The sequence below is a fragment of the Pristis pectinata genome, chromosome 5 (assembly GCF_009764475.1).
Source record: "Pristis pectinata isolate sPriPec2 chromosome 5, sPriPec2.1.pri, whole genome shotgun sequence".
Classification (NCBI taxonomy): Eukaryota; Metazoa; Chordata; class Chondrichthyes; order Rhinopristiformes; family Pristidae; genus Pristis; species Pristis pectinata.
In genome coordinates, this window is record NC_067409.1 from 825,807 (window position 1) to 847,441 (window position 21,635).

Here is a 21,635-nt window from a genome sequence, read left to right on the forward strand (position 1 = left end):
GGTAAGTTTCCACACACAGGGTGGTGGGTATATGGAAGCAAAAATAGCAGTCTTTCTGGAATGGTACAGGGCATTGGAGAGACTAGGCTGGAACCCCAGAATTAGTTGGATTGGATTTATTCTGACTTTTGTGAACAGGACATACCTGGGCAATTTTCTCCATTGTCAGGGAGATGCCAGTGTTGTAATGGCTGGAGAGGCTTGGCTCGAGTTACAGCTCGTTTTGGCGCAGGGGTCCTCAGTACCACCCTGGGATGTTATATGGTGCTGTGGCCTTCCCTGTATTCTGGGCTCTGAGCTGTTTGTTGATGTCTCGTGGAGTGAATTAGGTTGTCTGGAACCTGGCTTCTGTGAAGGTGGGGATCTCAGGATCTATTCCACACTTGCTTCAGCCTGGTCTTTGTGGATGGGGGTGTTCTTATCGCCACCTCCTCCTGTTAGCTGTTGAATCGTTCACCGCCGTTCATAACTAGAAATGGTGGGACTGCAAAGATCCCGTCTGACCCGTTGCTCGTGTCGTCACTTAGCTGAATCCATTGCATCCTGGTATTTGTTGCACATGCGAATTGTCCTGTGTTGCAGCTTCACTGGGTTGTGCCTGATGTGCCCCTCTACACTCCTTATCAGCGTTGATCCTCTGGCACAGTAATAATGGTAGAGTGAGGAATGTCCCGCCCCACAAGGTACCGGTGGTGATTGTGTCCATTTGTGTTGCTGCTCATGGTCCAGAGCGCCTTATTGGTAATCGGTTATTATTGTCATATGTACTGAGGTACAGTGGAATATTTTGTTTTGTGTGCCATCCATACCGATCGTCTCCATCACATCAGTGCATCGAGGTAGTAGAAGGGGAAAACAATAACAGAATGCAGAATAAAGTGTTGCAGTTACAGAGAATGTGCAGTGCAGGCAGACAATAAGGTGCAAAGGCCTTGGACGTAGATTGGGAGATTAAGACCACCTTTATTGTAAAAGTCCATTTAAGAGTCTTGCAACAGCAGGATAGAAGCTGTCCTTGAGCCTGGTGGTTCATGTTCTCAAGCTTTTGTATCTTCTGCCCGACAGGATAAGATAAGAAACAGGATGATGCTGGAGGCACTCAACAGGCCAGGCAGCATCCGTGGAGAAAAGCAGGCGGACAACGTCTCGGGTCAGGACCCTTCTTCAGGACTGAAGATAGAGAAAAGGGGAAGCCCAATACATAGGAGGGAAAAGCAGAGCAGTGATAGGTGGACAAAAGAGGGGAGGTGGGGTGGGCACAGGGTGGTGATAGGTAGATGCGGGTAAGAGATAGTGATGGGCAGGTGTGGGGGAGGAGGGGAGAGCAGATCCACCGGGGGATGGGTCAAAGGTAAGGAGAGAAAAAAAGGGGGTATAGAAAAGATAGGCTGGGTGAGGGAAGAAGAGAAGAAGCCTGGTGGTGGGGGGGTGGGGATTACCGAAAGTGGAGAATTCAATGTTCACGCCGTTAGGCTGCAAGGTTCCAAACCGGAGAATGAAGTGCCGCTTCCACCCAGGAACTTTCCCTGCCCTGCCCCTGCCCCTGCCCTGCCATAGGTGCAACACCTGCCCCTACACCACCTCCATCCAGGGACCCAAACAGTCCTTTCAGGCGAGACAGATTCACCTGCACCTCCCTTAATATCATCTACTGCTTTGGTGCTCCAAGTGTGGCCTCCTCTACACTGGTGAGACCAAACGGAAAAGGAACGGCACATCGTTTTCCGTCTTGGAACCTTGCAGCCTAACGGCATGAACATTGAACTCTCCCACTTTAGGTAGTCCCCCCCCACCTTCCCTACAACAACCTTCCCCCTCCACCATGCTTCTTCTTTCCCTTTCCCAGACTATCTCTCTTTTCTATACCCCCTTTCTTTTTCTTACCTTTGACCCATCCCACGGGGGATCTGCTCTCCCCTCCTCCCCCACACCTGCCCATCACTATCTCTTACCTGCATCTACCTATCACCACCCTGTGCCCACCCCGCCTCTCCTCTTTGTCCACCTATCACTGCTCTGCTTTTCCCTCCTATATATTGGGCTTCCCCTTTCCCTATCTTCAGTCCTGAAGAAGGGTCCGACCCGAAACGTTGACCGCCTGCTTTTCTCCAGGGTGCTGCCTGGCCTGCTGAGTTCCTCCAGGCATCCTCATGTTTTTCCATCTAGATTCAAGCATCTGCAGTCCTTTATTTCTCTAAGATAAGAAGATTTCTTTATTAGTCACAGGTACATCGAAACACACAGTGAAGTACATCTTTTGCGTAGCGTGTTCTGGGGGCGACCTGCAAGTGTCGCCACACTTCTGGTGCCAACATAGCATGCCCACAACTTCCTAACCCGTACGTCTTTGGAATGTGGGAGGAAACCGGAGCACCCGAGGAAACCCACACAGACACGGGGAGAACGTACAAACTCCTTACCGGCTGCTGTCTGTGAGGAGTTTGGAAAGAGGGGAGAAGAGAAAATGTCCAGGGTGGGTGGGATCTTTGATTATCTTGCTGCTTTCCTGAGGAAGCAGGAGGTGTAGACAGAGTCCATGGAGGGGAGGCTGGTTTTCGTGATGTGCTGAACTGCAGGGCAGAGCAGTTTGCCGTCCCAAGCCGTGATACATTCGGATAGGATGCTCTCTATGGTCATCTATAAATATTGGTGAGGGTCAGAGGGGACATGCCTCATGATGCCTCATTCTGACTGCATCCATTTGGCAGGTCTGCAGAGCCACACTGCCTGACAGAAGCGGGATGGTGATGGTCACTTGTAGCTGCTGTCATAGGCAGCTGTACCTGCCACAGGGAGGTGGCTGAGGATGGTGCTGTGTCGGTAATCCCTGGCGTTGGTTGACAACACCTGCAGCAGTGTCCTTCAGGCCAGTGGTGTTGTTTGATGTGGCTCTAACCTGCCGTTGCCTGTGCTCTGTAGGGTCGGTTACAGCGCAGGGCGACACCACACCCCAGTGAGCTGAAGGTGATGAAACAGGCGATTGAAGAACGCCGGGGAGAAGCACTCACCATGAAGGCACAGGAGCTGCCCGAGTCTCCAGACTCTCTTGAGCCACAGGTGAGGGATCGGGGGGGTGGGGATGGGACTGTGTGGGAGAGAGGCGGGGAGGAAAGTGTTGGTGATGGGGAGCTGGGAAGTGGGGAAGGGTGAGGGTGGTGTCACCAATGGGCAAGGGGAGAGGGGGCAGCGGCCAGTCACGGAAAGAAAGGGTTGGTTGGTGTGGAGGGCAGGGAGAGGCAAGGGTATGTGAGGGGCTGGGGATTGGGATGGGATGGTCTAGAAGGGGTGTGGAATGGGGGAGAGGCATGGTGGGTGGGGAGGGGGTGGTGAGAGATGTGGGGGTGTGGGTGGGGGATGGTGAGGGTTAGGGCGTGTGAGGGGAAAGGTGTGGGTGGGGTAGGTGAGGGGGTGTGGGTGGGCAGGTGAGGGGGAGTGTGGGTGGGGCAGGCCCTGGGGCAGCTGCTGTGTCAGGAACTGTTTCCCCGGCCCTTTCAGAGTGGTGGACAGGTCAGTGCAGCTGACCTCTGCTTTCTGCAGGAGAAGAGACTAAGTGCTGCGTCGGATCAGAGCCAGGAGTGTCATCTGTCCAACGGGGAAGTCTGCCAGGCTACAGGGGAGCCTGAACCCACCATGAGTTCACTGACAACAGAGGAGGCTTTGGCGGAGCAGAACAGGGAGGTGGAGGACCAGAGCGAGGAGCAGGAGGAGGAAGATGATGAAGACGGATACTTTGAGGTGAAGAGCCCCGGCAGTCATCGTTCTCATCCTGTCACAGTACGGAAACAGGCCATTTGGCCCACCCTGGCCACACCAACCAGTGGGTGCCCAGCCGTGTTAGTCCCAGCCCCCACACGTGGCCCTTCACCTTGATGCCTGGGTGACTCAATGCTGATCTTGGCACTTCTTAAATCATGTCACTTAGTGCAGTCCAGGTGCTCACCACTGTCTGGGTGAAGAAGGACCCTCAGATCCTCTCCACATTCCCTTCCCCTTACTCTAACCTATGTCCTTCACATTTTTTCACCTCTGATAAGGGAAAGTTTCCTGTAGTCTACCCTGCCTATACCTCTCAATTTTATACACCTCAGCCATGTCCCCTCTTAACCTCCTCCGCTCTAGGGAGCAGACCCAGCCTCTCTGGCTTCTTCTTGTAACTGAGGTGCTCCAAGCTGATGAATCCCCTCTGCACCCTCTCCAGCACTGTCACACACCCTTCCCCACAGTGTGGTGACCAGAACTGCAACAGTACTCCAGCCGTGGTCTGACCAAAGTTTGATAAAGTTGGAGCATAACCTCCCTGCTCTTGTATTCAGTGCTCCGACCTATGAAGGCTAGTGTTCCCACATGACTTCCCACCCATGTTATCTACACTTCAAAGATCTTTGGACCCATAGACCAAGGCCCTTGTTCCTCAGCACTGCCGAGGACCCCTCCATTCATGCTGTCTGTCCCAGCCTCTCAGTGCTTCCAACACATCACACTCACATTTATCCGGATTTAACTCCATCTGCCATTTCTCAACTCATTCCGCTAACACGTCGATGTCACCCTGTGACCTAAAATGACTCTCCACACTGTCAACAACTTCCCCAAACTTTGTGTCCCCTGCGGTCTGTAGTTACCTGGCATCTCCCTGCTGCCTTGCTGTCCTCCAGTCATCTGGTATCTCGTGTCCAGCGCAGATTTAAAATCTCAGCCAGAGCTCCAGCGATCTCTTCCCTTGCCTCCTGTAGCCTGGATGCATGTCTTCCAGCTGTTAGGATGCTGATATGTGTGTCACTGTCACAGCAGGTTATACCCAGTGTGTGTCACTGTCACTGAGCAGGGGTTGTACCCAGTGTGTGTTAATCAGCCAGGAGAAGTTTCCCTTGCTCGAACAATAGCCTACAGCCCTGGAAGTGCCCATTGTCTGTGTGTCCCACTGATTGCTCATCACACTGGGCGATTACTGGTGTTGTGTGTGCTTCACAGCCCACGGTGCGGTTCACTGAGGACACGGTGATGAGGGGCGAGGAGGAGGAAGGTGCTGGCGAGGGTGAGTTCTTCGTCGCTGAGAGCAGCGACTGATCCGCAAGGACACTCCTCACTACAAAAAGCAGTTCAAGATCAACAAGCTGCCAAGACCCGAGGCGGTGATGGCCATGCTGCAGGGGCTGCCCAGCAGTGAGGTGCTGGAGGAGGGAGACCAGGGGCCCGACTGCAGCCACAGCCAGCAACCGGAGGAGGACCAGGAGGTTAGAGATGAAAGGCTCTCTCAGCCCCCCGTGAAGGTAGGATGCAAACCCCGGCTCAGAGACCTGGCCCTGGGCGGGGGTGTCATGAGGGAGGTGCTGAGGGCATATTCCAGGTCTTTCTGAGTGATGCTGACTCACATTAACCCTTCCACTGCCATGACCCTTTACCGGGATAGGTCTCCCAGTACCAGAGAGGTGGGGAATGTGCTGCTGACTGATGGGCCAAAGCACAGGCGGCGTGAAGTGGGCAGGTTAACGGCGACAGTTCATCCTGGCCGGCCAGGAGCTGGGTGGGTGCAGCAGGTTTGGCAGCAGAGGCTGCTGTGGTAATGCAGGGGGTGTGAGAGACTTGTCTGTCTGTCTGGTTCATGGTATCCGGGCTGCCGACACAACTCCTGCCGGTAATGATCCTCCTCAGTGCTACCAGGACCTGTGGATAATGGTCAGTCGGTTATCTCTCGTGCACCAGGTCCTAATGGGGAGTCAACCCGATCTTCAGAGGGAGATGGAGCAGGGCTGGATCTGCCATCAGGATTGTCCCACACACTGGATCACTGAGCCTGGGCCAGACACTGAGATCAGTGGAGCGTGGGTCTGTTCCCTCCACTGTCCGGAGCAGACTGCAGCATCCCCTTGTGTGGCGTGTTGAAGGTTATTGAGAAAGTTAAACCTCCCTGATTTCTGACCAGTAGCTGGTGTTATCTGCAAACTCCTGCATGTGTTTGGTCTGCGTGTGTCCACAGGACTGATTGCATAAACTAACACTAGGTCCGTTCAGTCACTGCCTGACCCCTGGAGTGTGCACCGTTCCATTCCTCACACTACTGCCTGTCCGATGACTTCCCCACTGCCGCCCCCTGGTTTACATTGGCTGCTCTCACTCACACAGAGACCGTCTCCTCAATGTCCAACCACCCTCAGTACTACCCCTCGACCTCTCCCCTTTCCCCCCTCCCCTTCCCCCCCTTTCCCCCCCTCCCCTTTCCCCCCCTCCCCTTTCCCCCCTCCCCTTTCCCCCCCTCCCTTCCCCCCCCCCTCCCTTTCCCCCCTCCCCTTTCCCCCCCCCTTTCCCCCCTCCCCTTTCCCCCCTCCCCTTTCCCCCTCCCCTTTCCCCCCCCCCTTCCCCCCTTCCCCCTTCCCCCTTCCCCCTTCCCCCCCTTCCCCCCTCCCCCCCTTTCCCCCTCCCCCCCTTTCCCCTCCCCCCCTTTCCCCCTCCCCCCCTTTCCCCCTCCCCCCCTTTCCCCCTCCCCCCTTTCCCCCTCCCCCTTTCCCCCTCCCCCTTTCCCCCTCCCCCTTTCCCCCTCCCCCTTTCCCCCTCCCCCTTTCCCCCCTCCCCCTTTCCCCCTCCCCTTCCCCCCTCCCCTTCCCCCTCCCCTTCCCCTCCCCTTCCCCCCTCCCCTTCCCCCCTCCCCTTCCCCCTCCCCTCCTCCCCTTTCCCCCTCCTCCCCTTTCCCCCTCCTCCCCTTTCCCCCTCCTCCCCTTTCCCCCTCCCCTTTCCCCTCCACCCCCCCCTTTCCCCTCCACCCTCTCCCCCTTCCCCTCCCCTTTCCCTCTGCACTCCTCTCCCCTCCACCCCTCTCCCCCTTCCCCTCCCCTTTCCCCTCTGCACTCCTCTCCCCTCACCCACTATCTGCCATCCTGGTTTCCCCCCATCCCCCCCATCCCAAGCTCTCCCCCCCCCACACCCCCCATCCCTGCTCTCCAACCACCCCCCCTCCTCTGGTCTCCCCTCCCCCTGTGCTCTCCCATTCCCTCTCTCCCCCGCAATCCTGCGCGCTCCAGCCCCCGTGCTTCCCCCCCCCCCCCCCCAACTCTCCACTCTCTCCCCTTCACTGTGAAGGGTTGGAGTTTAGGAATAGGGAGCAGTGTAGGTCACCAGCACCCTCAAACTGCCGTCTTATCCTTGCTTCTTGTTCTTGTTCTTCCCTTCCCTCTCCCACCTCTTTCTCTCTCTCACTCTCTCTTTAACCCCTTCCCTCCCCCTCTCTTCCCACCCCCGAACCATCCATTCATCTCTCCGATGGAGTCTCTCTGCCCCTCATCCTCTGTGGTCATGGCACTCTGGATATTGCTCTTGCACACTGCTCTGTCCCCTCTCCCCACCCTGTTGCCCCCCTCTCCCCACCCTGTTGCCCCCCTCCCCACCCTGTTGCCCCCCTCTCCTCTTGTAACATAGATCATTAACTGTAACATAGATCATTTATCAGAAGCATGTGGACTAACTGACTAACCTGTTTCTAGCTTGGTGATCGGTTTCTCCCACTGAGGTTGATCGAGCGATAGTTCCTCACTGTGATACATCCCTCGTGTGACCTGCAGGGAGCTGACACCACACACCCAGTCCCACGCTCCACACCCGTGGGTCAGGACACTGAAAGTGCCGGGCATTCTGTCCACGGACAGACAGTCAGTGCAGGCTGTGCTCTCAGCTCTGTGTCACTGTCACAAGCAGCCATCTGCAGCTTAGTAGTCTGTCCGGGATTTGTGGATCCAGCTCTGCCTTTACCTGTGCCTTCCTGCAGACGGATCCTTCATCTGCAACCAGGTGGCTGGGGTGTGGGCAACCAGCTCAGTGCTGGGGCGTAGAAGGAGTGTACAGTCTGTCTGGTGCATAAATCCTCAAATCAGCTTCAGGGCAAGATCTGGGGCGGTGCAGATTCTGTGGCCACCTTCTGCAGGCTGTTGGAGAAATACTTCAAGGAAACGCTGCAGGCCTGTGGGGAATCGCTTGAGCAAAGGGTTAGCACTGGCACAGTGGGCCAAATGGTCTCTCTGTGCCCTATGACCCTCTGACTATGAGCAGAGGGTTTCGCCTGACACGCACGAGTGGTACAATTCTCCACGTGTGTGCTGATCTGGACTCCTTCACACGCTCCTGCACAGAGCTGTGAGCCGGTCCTTGTTGGTATGTTTGCATGCTTCCTCATGGATTTCACACACGCTCCGACTTGAACACAGCTGTGCACGCGGTAGAGGTGGTCATTTCTGAGGGTGATTGGGTTCCCGAAGAACATCCCCCTGTTTAACCTGAAGAAGATGTTTCCTATAATTTTAACTCGTCGGCTGCACATGGTTGACCAAGGGTGCTGGGACATTTCCCAGTGACCTGCAGAGCCTCTGGGACAGTGAGAGAGATCACTCCATGTGCAGCCGTCTCCACACGCTGATCTTCCCTTTCACTCTCTCTGCATCTCCTTCAAATGAACGTGGTTGAACTGAAGGACTGGGATTTGCTGTTTGACTGAGTGGTTTTCTGGGCTCTCAAATTCCAGTACAGTGTGCTAATTAGCCCCCCGAGTTCTCTGTTGCTCTCTGCATTGGAGAATTACCCCCTCCTCCTTTCGCTTCCCCCTTGCCTCACACCTCCCACTCTTCCCCTGCACCTGCTGCTGGCTGTGTCTTTGTGCTTCTGGGATGTGCGTATCTGTGTGTCCGACAGTGTGTGTGTATCTGCGTAGACGTGTGGGGATTGTGCGTACGTGTGTCTGTACATGTGCGAGGTGTGTATGTGCGCGTGCCCAGGCTCGGGAAAGTGCTTTGTTCATCTCTGAGCCTCCCTGAGCAAGGGTGTGTTCTGCTGTCAGCAGCAGCCGTCAGGTGTTGTGGTGAATGGGGCTCTGCCTGAGCTCACAGACCCCAGTTCAGCGGCATCCAGGCGACCTGATGGTGTTGTGTTCCCAAAGAGCTGGTGCACCGCAGGATGCAGTTTGCCCACGATCACCTGCTGATCACACTCAGCCGACACAGAGGTGTCATCCATTGCCCTTACATCATCTCCACACCTTCACCCTTCTGCCTTCTATCTCACTCCATCCCACAGAGAGAGGCCACTGCTCGGTAGCTGGCTGAGCCTCTGTGAACTGGTTCCTTTCCCATCTTTCTGTCACTGGGTGGGATCACTGCCCGGCGCAGCGCCTGCAGTTCAGGGGTTTGCTGGGAGCTGCAGGAAGGTGTTCAGGACATGTTCCCCACCACACCCTCCCCCCCCCCCCCCCCCCCCCGCCCCCTGGGCATTCTGATGGTACTAGGGCTGGAACCCATCACACTGGGACTCTGCTCGGTCACCTTCGCTTCAGGCAGGCGAAGGAGCCTCCGCAGCTTGGAGCTGACACGTACCTCTGTACTGGAGGAAAGGCATTCACTGAACACTCATCTGTCACCAACTTAGAATTGTCGTCAGGCACAGGGTGAGAATTTGTGAGCCCAGGGTTGTGTCTGTCTGTGTCTGTGTCCGTCTGCCGCTCATGCCTGTGTGCCTGGTGCTGCCCTCGGTGCTGCATCGAGGGGCTGTGTTTTGATTGGGTTGAAGCTATGCTCCACTAATCTGCATGCCTCTGCTGGTTCCTATCCTAACAGGGGGTCTCCTTTGATCAAGTCAATAATCTGCTGATCGAGCCTGCTCGAATTGAGGAGGAAGAGGTCTGTACTGTTCCCTTTCTATACCAGCTCTTCACATGCATGCCCAATCTGTGATGTGGTGGGTTTACCCCGAAACTCTTTCAAGTGGCAAGGCACTGGGGTGTAAAGGCATTCCCCTGAAGCTTGACTGTAGGGGGAGTTCTGATTTTAATTTGCAGAGGCCATGGTTTAGGGTTATGGTAAGTAACCAAGGGAGTGGAGCTTGGAGGGTCACGCTTCAGTCAAAGGGTCTGCTGCTGCCTTCATTGTTGCATTCTGATGTGTGTTACCCCCAGAACCTGGCACCGGCTCAGTGCTTTCACCTGCCCTCAGTATCTACCCAGGCTTTGACCTCTGATTGGACACTGGAGAGAGGGGAGGGATCCCTTTAGATCTGACCTGGGAATCTAACAGGCTGGTAATGGAATGGTGAGGGCAGAGATTGTTGTCTCCTAATAATGGAAGTAGTATTTAGTGTACCGTTGATACCAGCCATCTCAGCGAGGGGATATTCTACCCGGCCGGTCTAGTACAGCTCTGCTCATACTGTTGGTCTGATTCACTGTTGTACAGTCTGCCCACTCCAAGATGTTACTCCTTCATCCATTCCCAAACATCAGTCCCGTTGTACTCTGGATCAACAACCTTCCCCGTTATCTGCAGGGCTTGGGTTTCTCAGATTTAGTTTTAGTTCTGTCTAAGTGTGTTTGTCAGTGTTTATTGGTATTTTATTATTCAGTCAAAATATGCATCATGGTTTGGTCACTATTCGCACAACGTGTTGAGAACTGTTCCAAGCAGCGTTGCTGGAGAAAGGAGTTGCATGTTGGACATGTACTGCAGCAATTGCATGGGTTACACCGCTGGAGTGCCGTGTGTTCCACGGCTTCTTCTCACTGTTCAGGCTTTCACCGTGCTGCACTGCATCATTCTCAGGGTCCCCCACTGGGTAGATGCTGCAGACGTGGCCACCTCAGCAGGGCTCCCTGGCAGAGGCTCTCTGTGAGACAGCTCACAACAGGTCCATGGTTTTTGGACCTGGTCCTTGGTTGCTCTGCAGTGGGAACAAGTGATGTTCTCCTCTTCCTTGTGCCTTCTTGTCCACGTTACCTAGTCTTCCTGTTTGTAATGCTGTTCCTTTCCAATACATTGGGTATTTTCATGCGCCATGCACTGTGGATGTTCTGAAATACAGAAGGTGTTTTGTCTGACGATCACAGGGTTCAAATGTGATAACTGTGCAGTATTCATAATGGTTCAGCATTTCATAGAAACGTAGAAAACCTACAGTACATACAGGCCCTTCGGCCCACAAAGCTGTGCCGAACGTGTCCCTACATTAGAAATTACTAGGCTTACCCATAGCCCTCTCTTTTTCTCAGCTCCGTGTACCTATCCAAAAGTCTCTTAATTATTTCTTCATATCCCTTCAAGTACATAGAACGTAGGACAGAATGTAGAGCACAGGGACAGGCCCTTCGCCCACAATATCTGAACCGAACATGGTGCCAAACTGAACCAATCCCATCTGCCTGCACGTGGTCCATATCCCTCCATCCTTTGCCTGTTCATGTGTCTGTCTAAATGCCTGTTAAACACTGCTGTCATATCTGCTTCCAACCCCACCCCTGTGCCACTCACCCATCACTCTCTGTGTAAAAAAAAAGTCTCATAAACCTCCTCTGAAATTTCTCCCTCTCACCTTAAAACTGCCTTCTAATTTTGACATTTCTACCCTGGGAGAAAGACTCCAACTATCTACCCTATTTAATCCTCTCATAATTTTATAGACCTTTACCAAGCCACCCCCTCAGCCTCCTCTACTCCAGAGAAAACAATCTTACTTCTTCTAGCTAATACTCTCTATCCAGGCAACATCCTGTCGAACCTCCTCTGCACCCTCTCCAAAGCCTCCATGTCCTTCCTGTAAAGGGGTGACCAGAAATGCCCACAAGACTGCAACTGTGGCCTAACCAAAGTTTTATAGAGCTGCAACATGACTTCTCTACTTTTGTACTCAATGCCCTGACCGATGAAGGCAAGTACACCCTCTCCACTTGTGTTGCCACTTTCAGGGAGCTATGGACTTGCACTCCAACATCCCTCTGTGCATCAATGCTGCTCAGGGTCCTGCCATTTACTGTACACTTTCTCCTTACATTTGACCTCTCAAAGTGCAACACCTCACACTTGTCTGGATTAAACTCCATCTGCCATTTCTCTGCCCATTTTTCCATCTGGTCTATGTCCTGCTGAATCCTTTAGCAACCTTCCTCACTATTCACAACTGCATCAATTGTTTCATCTGGAGGCTTACTAATCAGGCCCCCTACATGTTAGAATATAGAACACAGAATATTAAAGCACAGTACAGACCCTTCGGCCCACGGCGTTGTGCTGATATTTTATCCTGCTCTCTAAGATCTAGCTGACCCTTCCCTCCCACATAGCCCTCCATTTTTCTATCATCCATGTGCCTATCTAAGAGTCTCTGAAATGTCCCTAATGTATCTGCCTCCACCACCTCTGCCAGCAGTGCATTCCGCGCACCCACCACTCTCTGTGTAAAAAAACAAACTTACCTTCCTTCAATCACCTTAAAATTATGCCCCCATGTTAGCCATTTTTGTCCTGGGAAAAAGGCCTCTGGCTGTCCACTCGATATATGCCTCTTATCATCTTGTACACCTCCATCAAGTCACTTCTCATCCTCCTTCTCTCCAAAGAGAAAAGCCCTAGCTCACTCAACCTATCCTCATAAGACATGCTCTCCAATCCAGGCAGCATCCTGGTAAATCTTCTCTGCACCCTGACTAAAGCTTCCACATCCTTTCTATAATGAGGCGACCAGAACTGAACACAATACTCCAAGTGTGCTCTGACCAGAGTTTTATAGAGCTGCAACATTACTTCGTGGCTCTTGAATTTAATCCCCCGTCTAATGAAGGCCAACACACCATATGCCTTCTTAACAACCCTATCGACCTGTGTGGCAACCTTGAGGGATCTGTGGACATGGACCCCAAGATCCCTCTGTTCCTCCACACTGCTAAGGGTCCCTGCCATTAACCTTGTATTCTGCCTTCAAATTTGATCTCCTGAAGTTTATCACTTCACACTTATCTGGGTTGAACTCCATCTGCCACTTCTCAGCCCAGCTCTGCATCCCACTAATGGCCTGTTGTAACCTACAGCAACCTTCTACACTACCACAACACCACCAACCTTCGTGTCATCAGCAAACCTACTAACCCACCCTTCCACGTCCTCATCCAAGTCATTTATATTAAATAAAAACAAAGAGCAGGGGTCTCAGAACAGATCCCTGCGGAATACCACTGGTCACCGACCTCCAGGCAGAATATGCTCCATCTTCTGTCTTCTGTGGTGAGCCAATTCTGAATCCACACAGCCAAGTTTCCCTGGATCCCATGTCCCCTGACTTTCTGAATAAGCCTTCCATGAGGAATCTTATCAAACGCCTTACTGAAATCTATGTACACCACATCCATTGCTCTACCTTCATCAATGTGCTTTGTCACATCCTCAAAAATTCAATCAGGCTCGTGAAGCATGACCTGCCCCTCACAAAGCCATGCTGACTGTCCCTAATCAACCTATGCTTCTCCAAATGCCCAGAAATCCTGTCTCTAAGAATCTTCTCTAGTAATTTGCCCATCACTGAAGTAAGACTCACTGGTCTGTAATTCCCAGGGTTATCCCTACTGCCTTTCGTAAATAAAGGAACAACATTTGCCACCCTTCAATCATCTGGCACTACTCCTGTAGCCAGTGAGGAAGCAAAGATGGTTGTCAAAGGCGCAGCAATCTCTTCCCTCGCTTCCCGTAATAACCTTGGATATATCCCGTCCGGCCCCAGTGACTTATCTCTTGTAATATTTTTCAAAAGTTCCAGCCTCTTTCCTCACGTTGACATGCCCTTGCATATCAGCCTGTTGTACACCATCCTCAGAAACGTCAAGGTCTCTCTCACTGGTGAATACTGAAGCAATGTATTCATTAGGGACCCCTACGTGGTAGACATCAGTTATATGGACTTTAGTAAGGCCTTTGATAAGGTTCCACATGGTAGGCTGCTATGGAAAGTTAGATCGCATGGGATGCAGGGAGAGCTGGCTGATGGGATACACAACTGGCTTGATGGTAGGAAGCAGAGGGTGATGGTGGAAGGTTGTTTCTCAGACTGGAAGCCCGTGACTAGTGGTGTTCCCCAGGGGTTGGTGCTGGGCCCATTGTTGTTTGTCATCTATATCAATGATTTGGATGAGAATGTACAAGGCATGGACAGTAAGTTTGCAGATCACACTAAGATAGGTGGTCTGATTGACAGCGAAGATGGTTATCAAGATTTACAAAGGGTCCTTGATCAGCTGGGTCAGTGGGCCGAGCAACGGCAAATAGAGTTTAATTCAGATAGGTGCGAGGTGTTGCATTTTGGGAAGACAAATGAGGGAAGAACTTTTACAGTGAAGGGTAGGGCCCAGTGGAGTGTTGTCGAACAGAGGGACCTAGGAGTACAAGTACATGGTTCCCTGAAAGGGGTATCGCAGGTAGACAGGGTGGTGAAGAAGGCTTTTGGCATGCTGGCCTTCATCAGTCAGGGCACTGAGTATAGAAGTTGGAAGGTTATTTTGCAGTTGTACAAGATGCTGGTGAGGTTGCATTTGGAATATTGTTCAGTTTTGGTCACCCTGCTATAGGGAAGATGCCATTAAGCTGGAAAGAGTGCAGAGGAGATTTATGAGGATGTTGCTGGGACTCAAGGGACTGAGTTATGGACAGAGGTTGAGCAGGTTGGGACTTCTTTCACTGGAGCGTCGGAGAATGAGGGGTGATCTTCTAGAGGTGTATAAAGTCATGAAGGGCATAGATAGGGTTGGGGAATCAAGAACTAGAGGCATAGTGTTGTGGTGAGAGGGGAGAGATTTATAGGAACCTGAGGGGCAACTTTTTCACCCAGAGAGTGGTCAGTATGTGGAACGAGCTACCAGAGGAAATGATTGAGGCAGGAACATTACCAACATTTGAAAGCTGTTTGGACGGGTACATGCATAGGAAAGATTTAGAGGGGATATGGGCCAAACGCGGGCAAGTGGGACTAGCTTAAATGAACATCTTGGTCGGCATGACCAGTTGGGCTGAAGGGCCAGTTTCGGTGCTGTATGACTCCAGGACTCTAGTTGCACAAACTTTTACACCCTGGGTTTAATTCACTACCGAGGGGCTGCTGACCAGTGTGTCCCACAGAGAGGTGGCTCTGGTCAGTGGGGTGTTCTTATGATTGACATTGCTGACAATGTAGAAGAAAAATGAAATTTGTCCTTTCTGTAAATTGGTTTATTTATTGTCACTTGTACTGAGGTACAGTGGAAAAACTTGTCTTGCATACCGTTCACGACACATCTATTGTTCATAGTCAAAAGGGAAAGAAAAGCATACAAAAGGTACAGAGAGCTAGGTAATATTAGAGATCTGGAGGAGTACAAGGCTAAAAGGAAGGAACTTAAGAAAGCAATTAGGGAGAGCCAGAAGGGACATGAGAAAGCCTTGGCGGGCAGGATTAAGGAAAACCCCAAGGTCGTTCTACAAGTATGTGAAGAGTAAGAGGATAAGATGCGAAGGATAGGGCCTATCAAGTGCAGCAGTGGGAAAGTGTGTATGGATCTGGAAGAAATAGCGGAGTAATTAATCAATACTTTACGTCAGTATTCACTGCGGAAAAAGATCTGGGGGATTGTAGTGGGGACTTGCAGCGGTCCTGAAAAGCTTGAGCATGTAGATATTAGAAAAGAGGTGGTGCTGAAACTTTTGGAAAGCATCAAAGTTAGATAAGTCGCCGGGACCGGATGAGATGTACCCCAGGTGCTGTGGGGAGGCGAGGGAGGAGATTGCGGAGCCTCTGACGATGATCTTTGCATCGTCGATGGAGACAGGAGAGGTTCCGGAAATTTGGAGGGTTGCGGATGTTGTTCCCTTATTCAAGAAGTGGAGTAGGGATAGCCCAGGAAATTATAGACCGGTGAGTCTTACTTCAGTGGTTGGTAAGCTGATGGAGAAGATCCTGAGAGGCAGGATTTATGAACATTTGGAGAGGTATAATATGATTAGGGATAGTCAAAATGGATTTGTCAAGGGCAGGTCCTGCCTTAGGAGCCTGATTGAATTTTTGAGGATGTGACTAAGCACATCGATGAAGGGAGAGCTGTAGATGTAGTGTATATGGATTTCAGCAAGGCGTTTGATAAGGTACCCCATTCAAGGCTTATGGAGAAGGTGAGGAGACATGGGATCCAAGGGGACATTGCAGTGTGGATCCAGAAGTGGCTGGCCCACAGAAGGCAAGGAGTGGTTGTTGAAGGGTCATATTCTGAGTGGAGGTCGGTGACCAGTGGTGTACCCTTACTCTTTGTGATTTTTATAAACGACCTGGATGAGGAAGTGGAAGGTGGGTTAGTAAGTTTGCAGACGACATGAAGGTTGGGGGTGTTGTGGATAGTTTGGAGGGCTGTCAGAGGTTACAGAGGGACATAGATAGGATGCAGAGTTGGGCTGAGAAGTGGCAGATGCAGTTCAACCCAGATAAGTGTGAAGTGGTTCATTTTTGGTAGGTCAATATGATGGCGGAATATAGTCTTAATGGTAGGACTCTTGGCAGTGTGGAGGATCAGAGAGATCTTGGAGTCTGAGTCCATAGGATGCCCAAAGCAGCTGCACAGGTTGACTCCGTGGTTAAGAAGGCATATGTGTATTGTCCTTCATCAATCGGGGAATTGAATTTAGGAGCCGAGAGGTATTGTTGCGGCTATATAGGTCCCTGGTCAGACCCCACTTGGGGTACTGTGCTCAGTCCTAGTCGCCTCACTACAGGAAAGATGTGGAAGCCATAGAGAGGGTGCAGAGGAGATTTACAAGGATGCTGCCTGGAATGCGGAGCATGCCTTATGAAAGCAGGCTGAGGGAACTCAGCCTTTTCTCCTTGGAGAGACGGAGGATGAGGGGGGACCTGATAGAGGTGTATATGAGAGGTATTGATCTGGTGGATAGTCAGAGGCTTTTCCCCAGGGCTGAATTGGTGGCCACAAGAGGACACAGGTTTAAGGTGCTGGGGAGTAGGTGTAGAGGAGATGTCGGGGTAAGTTTTTTTACTCAGAGAGTGGTGAGTGCGTGGAATGGGCTGCCGGAAACAGTGGTGGAGGCTGATACGATAGGGTCTTTCAAGAGACTGTTAGATAGGTACATGGAGCTGAGTAAAATAGAGGGCTATGGGTAAGCCTAGTAATTTCTAGGGTAGGGACATGTTCAGCACAGCTTTGTGGGCCGAAGGGCCTGAACTGTGCTGTAGTTTTTCTATGTTTCTATGTTTCTATCTATTCATTATCCGGTGCACTGAGGTAGTTCAAGGTAAACCAGTAACAAAATGCAAAATAAAATGTTGCAGTTACAGAGAGAGCGCAGTGCAGGCAGCAGCAAGGTGCACGGTTGTAACGAGGCAGATTGCAAGGTCAAGAGTCCATCTTATCGTACTAGGGAACCATTGAATAGTCGTATAACAGCGGGATAGAAGCTGTCCTTGAGCCTGGTGGTACGTGCTTCAGGCTTTTGTATCTTCTGGCCGATTGGGGGCGGGGAAGAGAATATCTGGGGTGGGTGGGGTCTTTGATTATGTTGCTGCTTTACCGGGGCAGCGAGAAGTGTAGACAGAGTCCATGTAGAGGAGGCTGGTGCCCATGATGTGCTGAGCTGTGTCCACAACTCTCTGCATTTTCTTGCGGTGCCCGGCAGAGCAGTTGCCGTACCAAGCCGTGATGCATCTGGATACGATGCTTTCTATGGTACAGAGATAAAAATTGGTGAGGGTCAAAGGGATATGCCAAATTTCTTTAGCCTCCTGAGGAAGTAGAGGCACCGGTGAGCTTTCTTGGCCGTGGCATCTACCTGCTTGGACCAGGACAGGCTATTGGTGATGTTCACTCCTAGGAACTTGACGCTCTCAACCCTAAGCACTGTTGATGTAAAGAGGAGCGTGTGCAGGCCCCGGGGGATTTTCTTCAGTTTGTATTGGTTAAATCCCAAAGTATCAGGCCCTGATTGAAAGGTCAGAACCTGCTTCACCTCAAATGTTTCAGTGTTGTTTGTATGGATGGCTGCCCAGTGGTCATCATGGAGGTTGTGGGCTGAATGGCCTGTTTCTCTGCTGTCTGAGTCTTTCATGAAGCAGTCCATGCCTGAAGGACCTGGACAACATAGAAGCCTGGGCTGTAAGGTGGCAAACAGCTTTTGTTGTGATGCAGTCCACTCCGCCCATCCTGAGCAGCTTGTTCCATTGTTGTCTGCACCCACTGGCTGAATTTCCCAACACCTTCTACTGCCTGTGTATCGGTAGACTTGCTCCCCCATTACATTGTCTCCACATGCCTGGCAGTCTGCTCCATCAAAGTCCGGTGGGGATTTGGGATGTTGGGAAGGAATCCCGGAGTGTAGGGGTAGGATGTGTGTGTGTGGTCCCCCCTCGTTGGAGCACGAGGATTGGAGGTTTGGAGTGGGGGAGGAAGGTGATGTCAGTGGTGAGGGAGCCACCAGTGTCAGTGTGTCCTGTAAAGAGAAAGGAGCACTTGGAATGATTCAGATTTACATCAGTTTAGTTTGTTGTCATACGCACCAGGGTGCAGTGAAATTCCTTGTTCACTTGAAGCTCACAGGGTAAACAGTGTACATGGTAATTATAAATAGAACAATACACACAGTGACGAGTGCAAAGTACAGTTGTGCAGACCCAGGTGGTGCAAAAAGAAATGCTGAAGTGACAATAACGGAGGAGGTGGAGTTCAGAGTCCAAGAACGTGGCAGCACCACGGGGAAGGGGATGGCAGAGAGCTGACTGGTTCAGGAGACTGACAGCAGTGGGGAAGGAGCTGTTCCTGAGCCTGGACATCTGATTTTCAAGCTCCTGTATCTTCTCCCAGGAGGCATAAGAGAGAAAAGGGGATGGCCAGGGTGGCAGGCATTCGCCTTCCTGATGCAGTGCACGGTGAAGATGGGCGGGATGTGCTGAACCCATGCACTGGGCAGTGGTTACCACTCTTTGGAGGCCGACCTTCCCAGCTGACCTGAAGCCTGGTCACTGGGTCCCCCACCAATATCCAGGGACCTACTGCTGATGGACAACATGCTCAGTTTTATTTAGTGATGGCACTTTCACCTGGACGGGCAGGACAACAGGCTGTCGACTGTTGTATCCACCTCTGTACAACAAAGTGAACCGTCTCCCCGAGTCAGTAAGGCAACTCGGCAAATTAACTTCCAAAGTGCCACACTGCTCTGGAACCTGTAGCAACAAGGATCATATGGCTGTGGGCTAACCATCACCTCCGAGCCACCCACCATCCTGCCTTGGGCATTTATTGCTTTTCCTTTATGTTGACAAGGTCGATATATGGTGCCTGCATTTCCACCGGTCTGATTCTTGGACCAGTGAGCAACTAAGGAGAAGTCTTGTTTTTTCTACCATACGTATATCGAGTCCACTTGAAAATGCTGGTGATCTTCACCCTGTTGGGCAGCATCAAGCAGTCAGTACTTCAGCTTGATGACCATTCGTCAACATTAGCAAACGTCAGAATCGAGCATGTTTTACAGTTGCAGAGAAGGGAGAGGGGTGGAGAGAACAATGGGAGTGTCTGTGAGAGGGTGGGAGATGAAAGAGTGGTGAGGTGTAAATAGGGGGAGATGCAGGAAAATGTCTCTCTATGGTCTCTTGGTCCTGCTGATGTTTTACTGCGTACTTTGTGAAACATTTCAGCCGACATATACACGTCATCTTGCAGTCAGTCTACTGAATCATATACCAGGCGTTGTGTCATCTGTACACCTATGTCTGAGTCAGTTAAGTACTTCAGAGAAAGCCACGGTCCCAGCATCCACCCTCAGAGATCCCCTCTGTCCACACTCCAGGATGACCCTCGACTGTTTCCCACAGCACTCGGCTTTCTGCCTTGAAGCCCATTTGCTCTCTGTGTGCGACTGACACTTCTGTTCCATGGCCCTTAATTCTGCCATCAGCCTTCTGTGAGGAACTTTATCAGATCCTCCTGGACATCCGTGTGGATGGCATTGACATCAGCCTTCTTTGTAACCTCATCAAAAAGTTCCATCAGGTCAGTCAGACATAGCTTGGTTTTAGCAAACCTGTCCCATCTTTTCTTGGACAGGGATGTTATATTTCTCCTGCCCTCTGGCACTTGCCCTGTGTCAAGGGAGGTTTGGAAGATTGTAGCAAAGAGTTCTGCACCCTCCACCCAGAACTCCAAGATGCTTCCCATTCAGGTTTGCTTCAGGCAGAGCCAGCCTTTCTAGTGCCTTCAACCATTTCCTCTACTACCTCCCCAGCACAGAGCATCTTGCAGCATCTTCTTCCTTGGTGCTGGTGATCTCAGTATGGTGGTCCTCTCTGTGGCATTCCCCTGTTCTGAGATTTTCTCTGCAGTTATTATCCGGCTCTCTCTTTGCTCCAGAAGTGATTTCAAACTTGCTTGTGCTGAAATGCGTCTACTGCAGTTTCATGTGCTCAACTCATCATTGCTTCTGTCAACTCTTTCATCCAAAACCAGGCTTTGTGCTAGTAACAGACTTTGATATACGGCTGTTTGTGTTACAGTTCAGATCCTGCCAGATCCTCACCACACCCATTGGATTCTGTCGCAGTTCTCCTCCCCTTTGCCCACTGCTGCTGGACCAGTCCATTAGCCTGGTCAATAATGTGCTTGTGTTGCCCGGACCTTTGGTGCACACAACTGTCCCTGCTGGGACCAGGCTGGGTCATTCTATGTCAGTGCAGGTGACCCTGCGTTACGGCCTGTACTCAATGATACAGCCATTCAGGTCTTGGAAATTTGCCCTCACAGAATTCACAAATCACTACACAAAACATATGAGAAACGGAACAAAATTCACTCTCAGAATTCGTGTGAAAAAAGCAAATTAAGAAAATGCAGAATTCATTTATCTTTGTCAACTTGCATTTCTCAGCTTGCGCAGAACGTAAAGCCCCGGTAATGCGGGGTCACCCGTGTCTGTACACCACACCCCCTTGGATATGGAGCCGATGAGCCATGAGGAGAGTAAACAGCGCAGCAGGTCCTGGGATCCGGACCTCCACTCCTCCTCCTGGCACACTGTGTTCAGGAGTCCCCTCCAGCTGAGCTGAAGCTCATGATTACTGAGCTTGGAAGCAGCTGGGTAGCCACTGCAGTGGGGATGAGACAGAATGTGTGATTCACTTTGGGAACCAGGTGACAATAGCAGAGACCTGGCTAGGAAAGGAATGACTGGGAACTAATACAGCTGGATGTATTGGAGGAAGGGAAGGAGGGAGACACAGGAGGCTGCAGATGCTGAACGTGGAGCAAGATGCTGGAGGAACTCAGTGGGTCAGGCGGTATCTGTGGGGCGAAATGGACAGTGGATGTTTCGGGTCGTGACCCTTCAACTGGATGGAAGAAAGAAGAGAGATAGTCGGTGGGGGGGAAGGTTGGAGCGGAGCTGGCGGCTGACAGGTGGATCCAGGTGAGGGGGGGGTGATAGGCAGGTGAGGAGGGGAGAGTGGGAATGGTGCTTGAAGCTGGGAAGTGATAGGTGGAAGGGACAAAGGGCTGAAGATGATGGAATCTGATAGAGGGTGGAGCCTGGAGTAAGGGGAAGGGGGTGGGGAGGAGTGTGCGGTGATAGGTGGAGAAGGTAGGGTGATGAGGGCAGATGGATCGGGTGGCAGTATGGATTAGGAAAATATTGCACTTCGGGAGAGAAGATGTCTGTGATGGGGAAGGAGAGAGTCTGTGCGATCTGGGCAAAACATTAGGGGTGTGATTACCCGCCTGGGAGCTCCATTGGGAAGGACACAGCAGCAAGTGGCTGGGAAATTACAGAGAGGTTCAAAAGCCATAGGGCGATGATAACAGGAGCCGTCAGCTCATATATCCTAGGATA

The 21,635-nt window shown here is 51.6% G+C and overlaps 1 protein-coding gene across 1 annotated transcript in view; it reads left to right on the top strand.

Moving 5' to 3' along the window:
• Positions 1-21,635, top strand: part of scrib (scribble planar cell polarity protein) — a 138,698-nt gene that overhangs the window by 56,850 nt on the left and 60,213 nt on the right. Inside the window, exons 13-16 of the mRNA XM_052016028.1 lie at positions 2,920-3,057; positions 3,538-3,774; positions 5,058-5,270; positions 9,591-9,653. Of these exons, the coding sequence (XP_051871988.1) occupies positions 2,920-3,057; positions 3,538-3,774; positions 5,058-5,270; positions 9,591-9,653 (651 nt within the window). The remainder of the gene's footprint in view (positions 1-2,919; positions 3,058-3,537; positions 3,775-5,057; positions 5,271-9,590; positions 9,654-21,635) is intronic.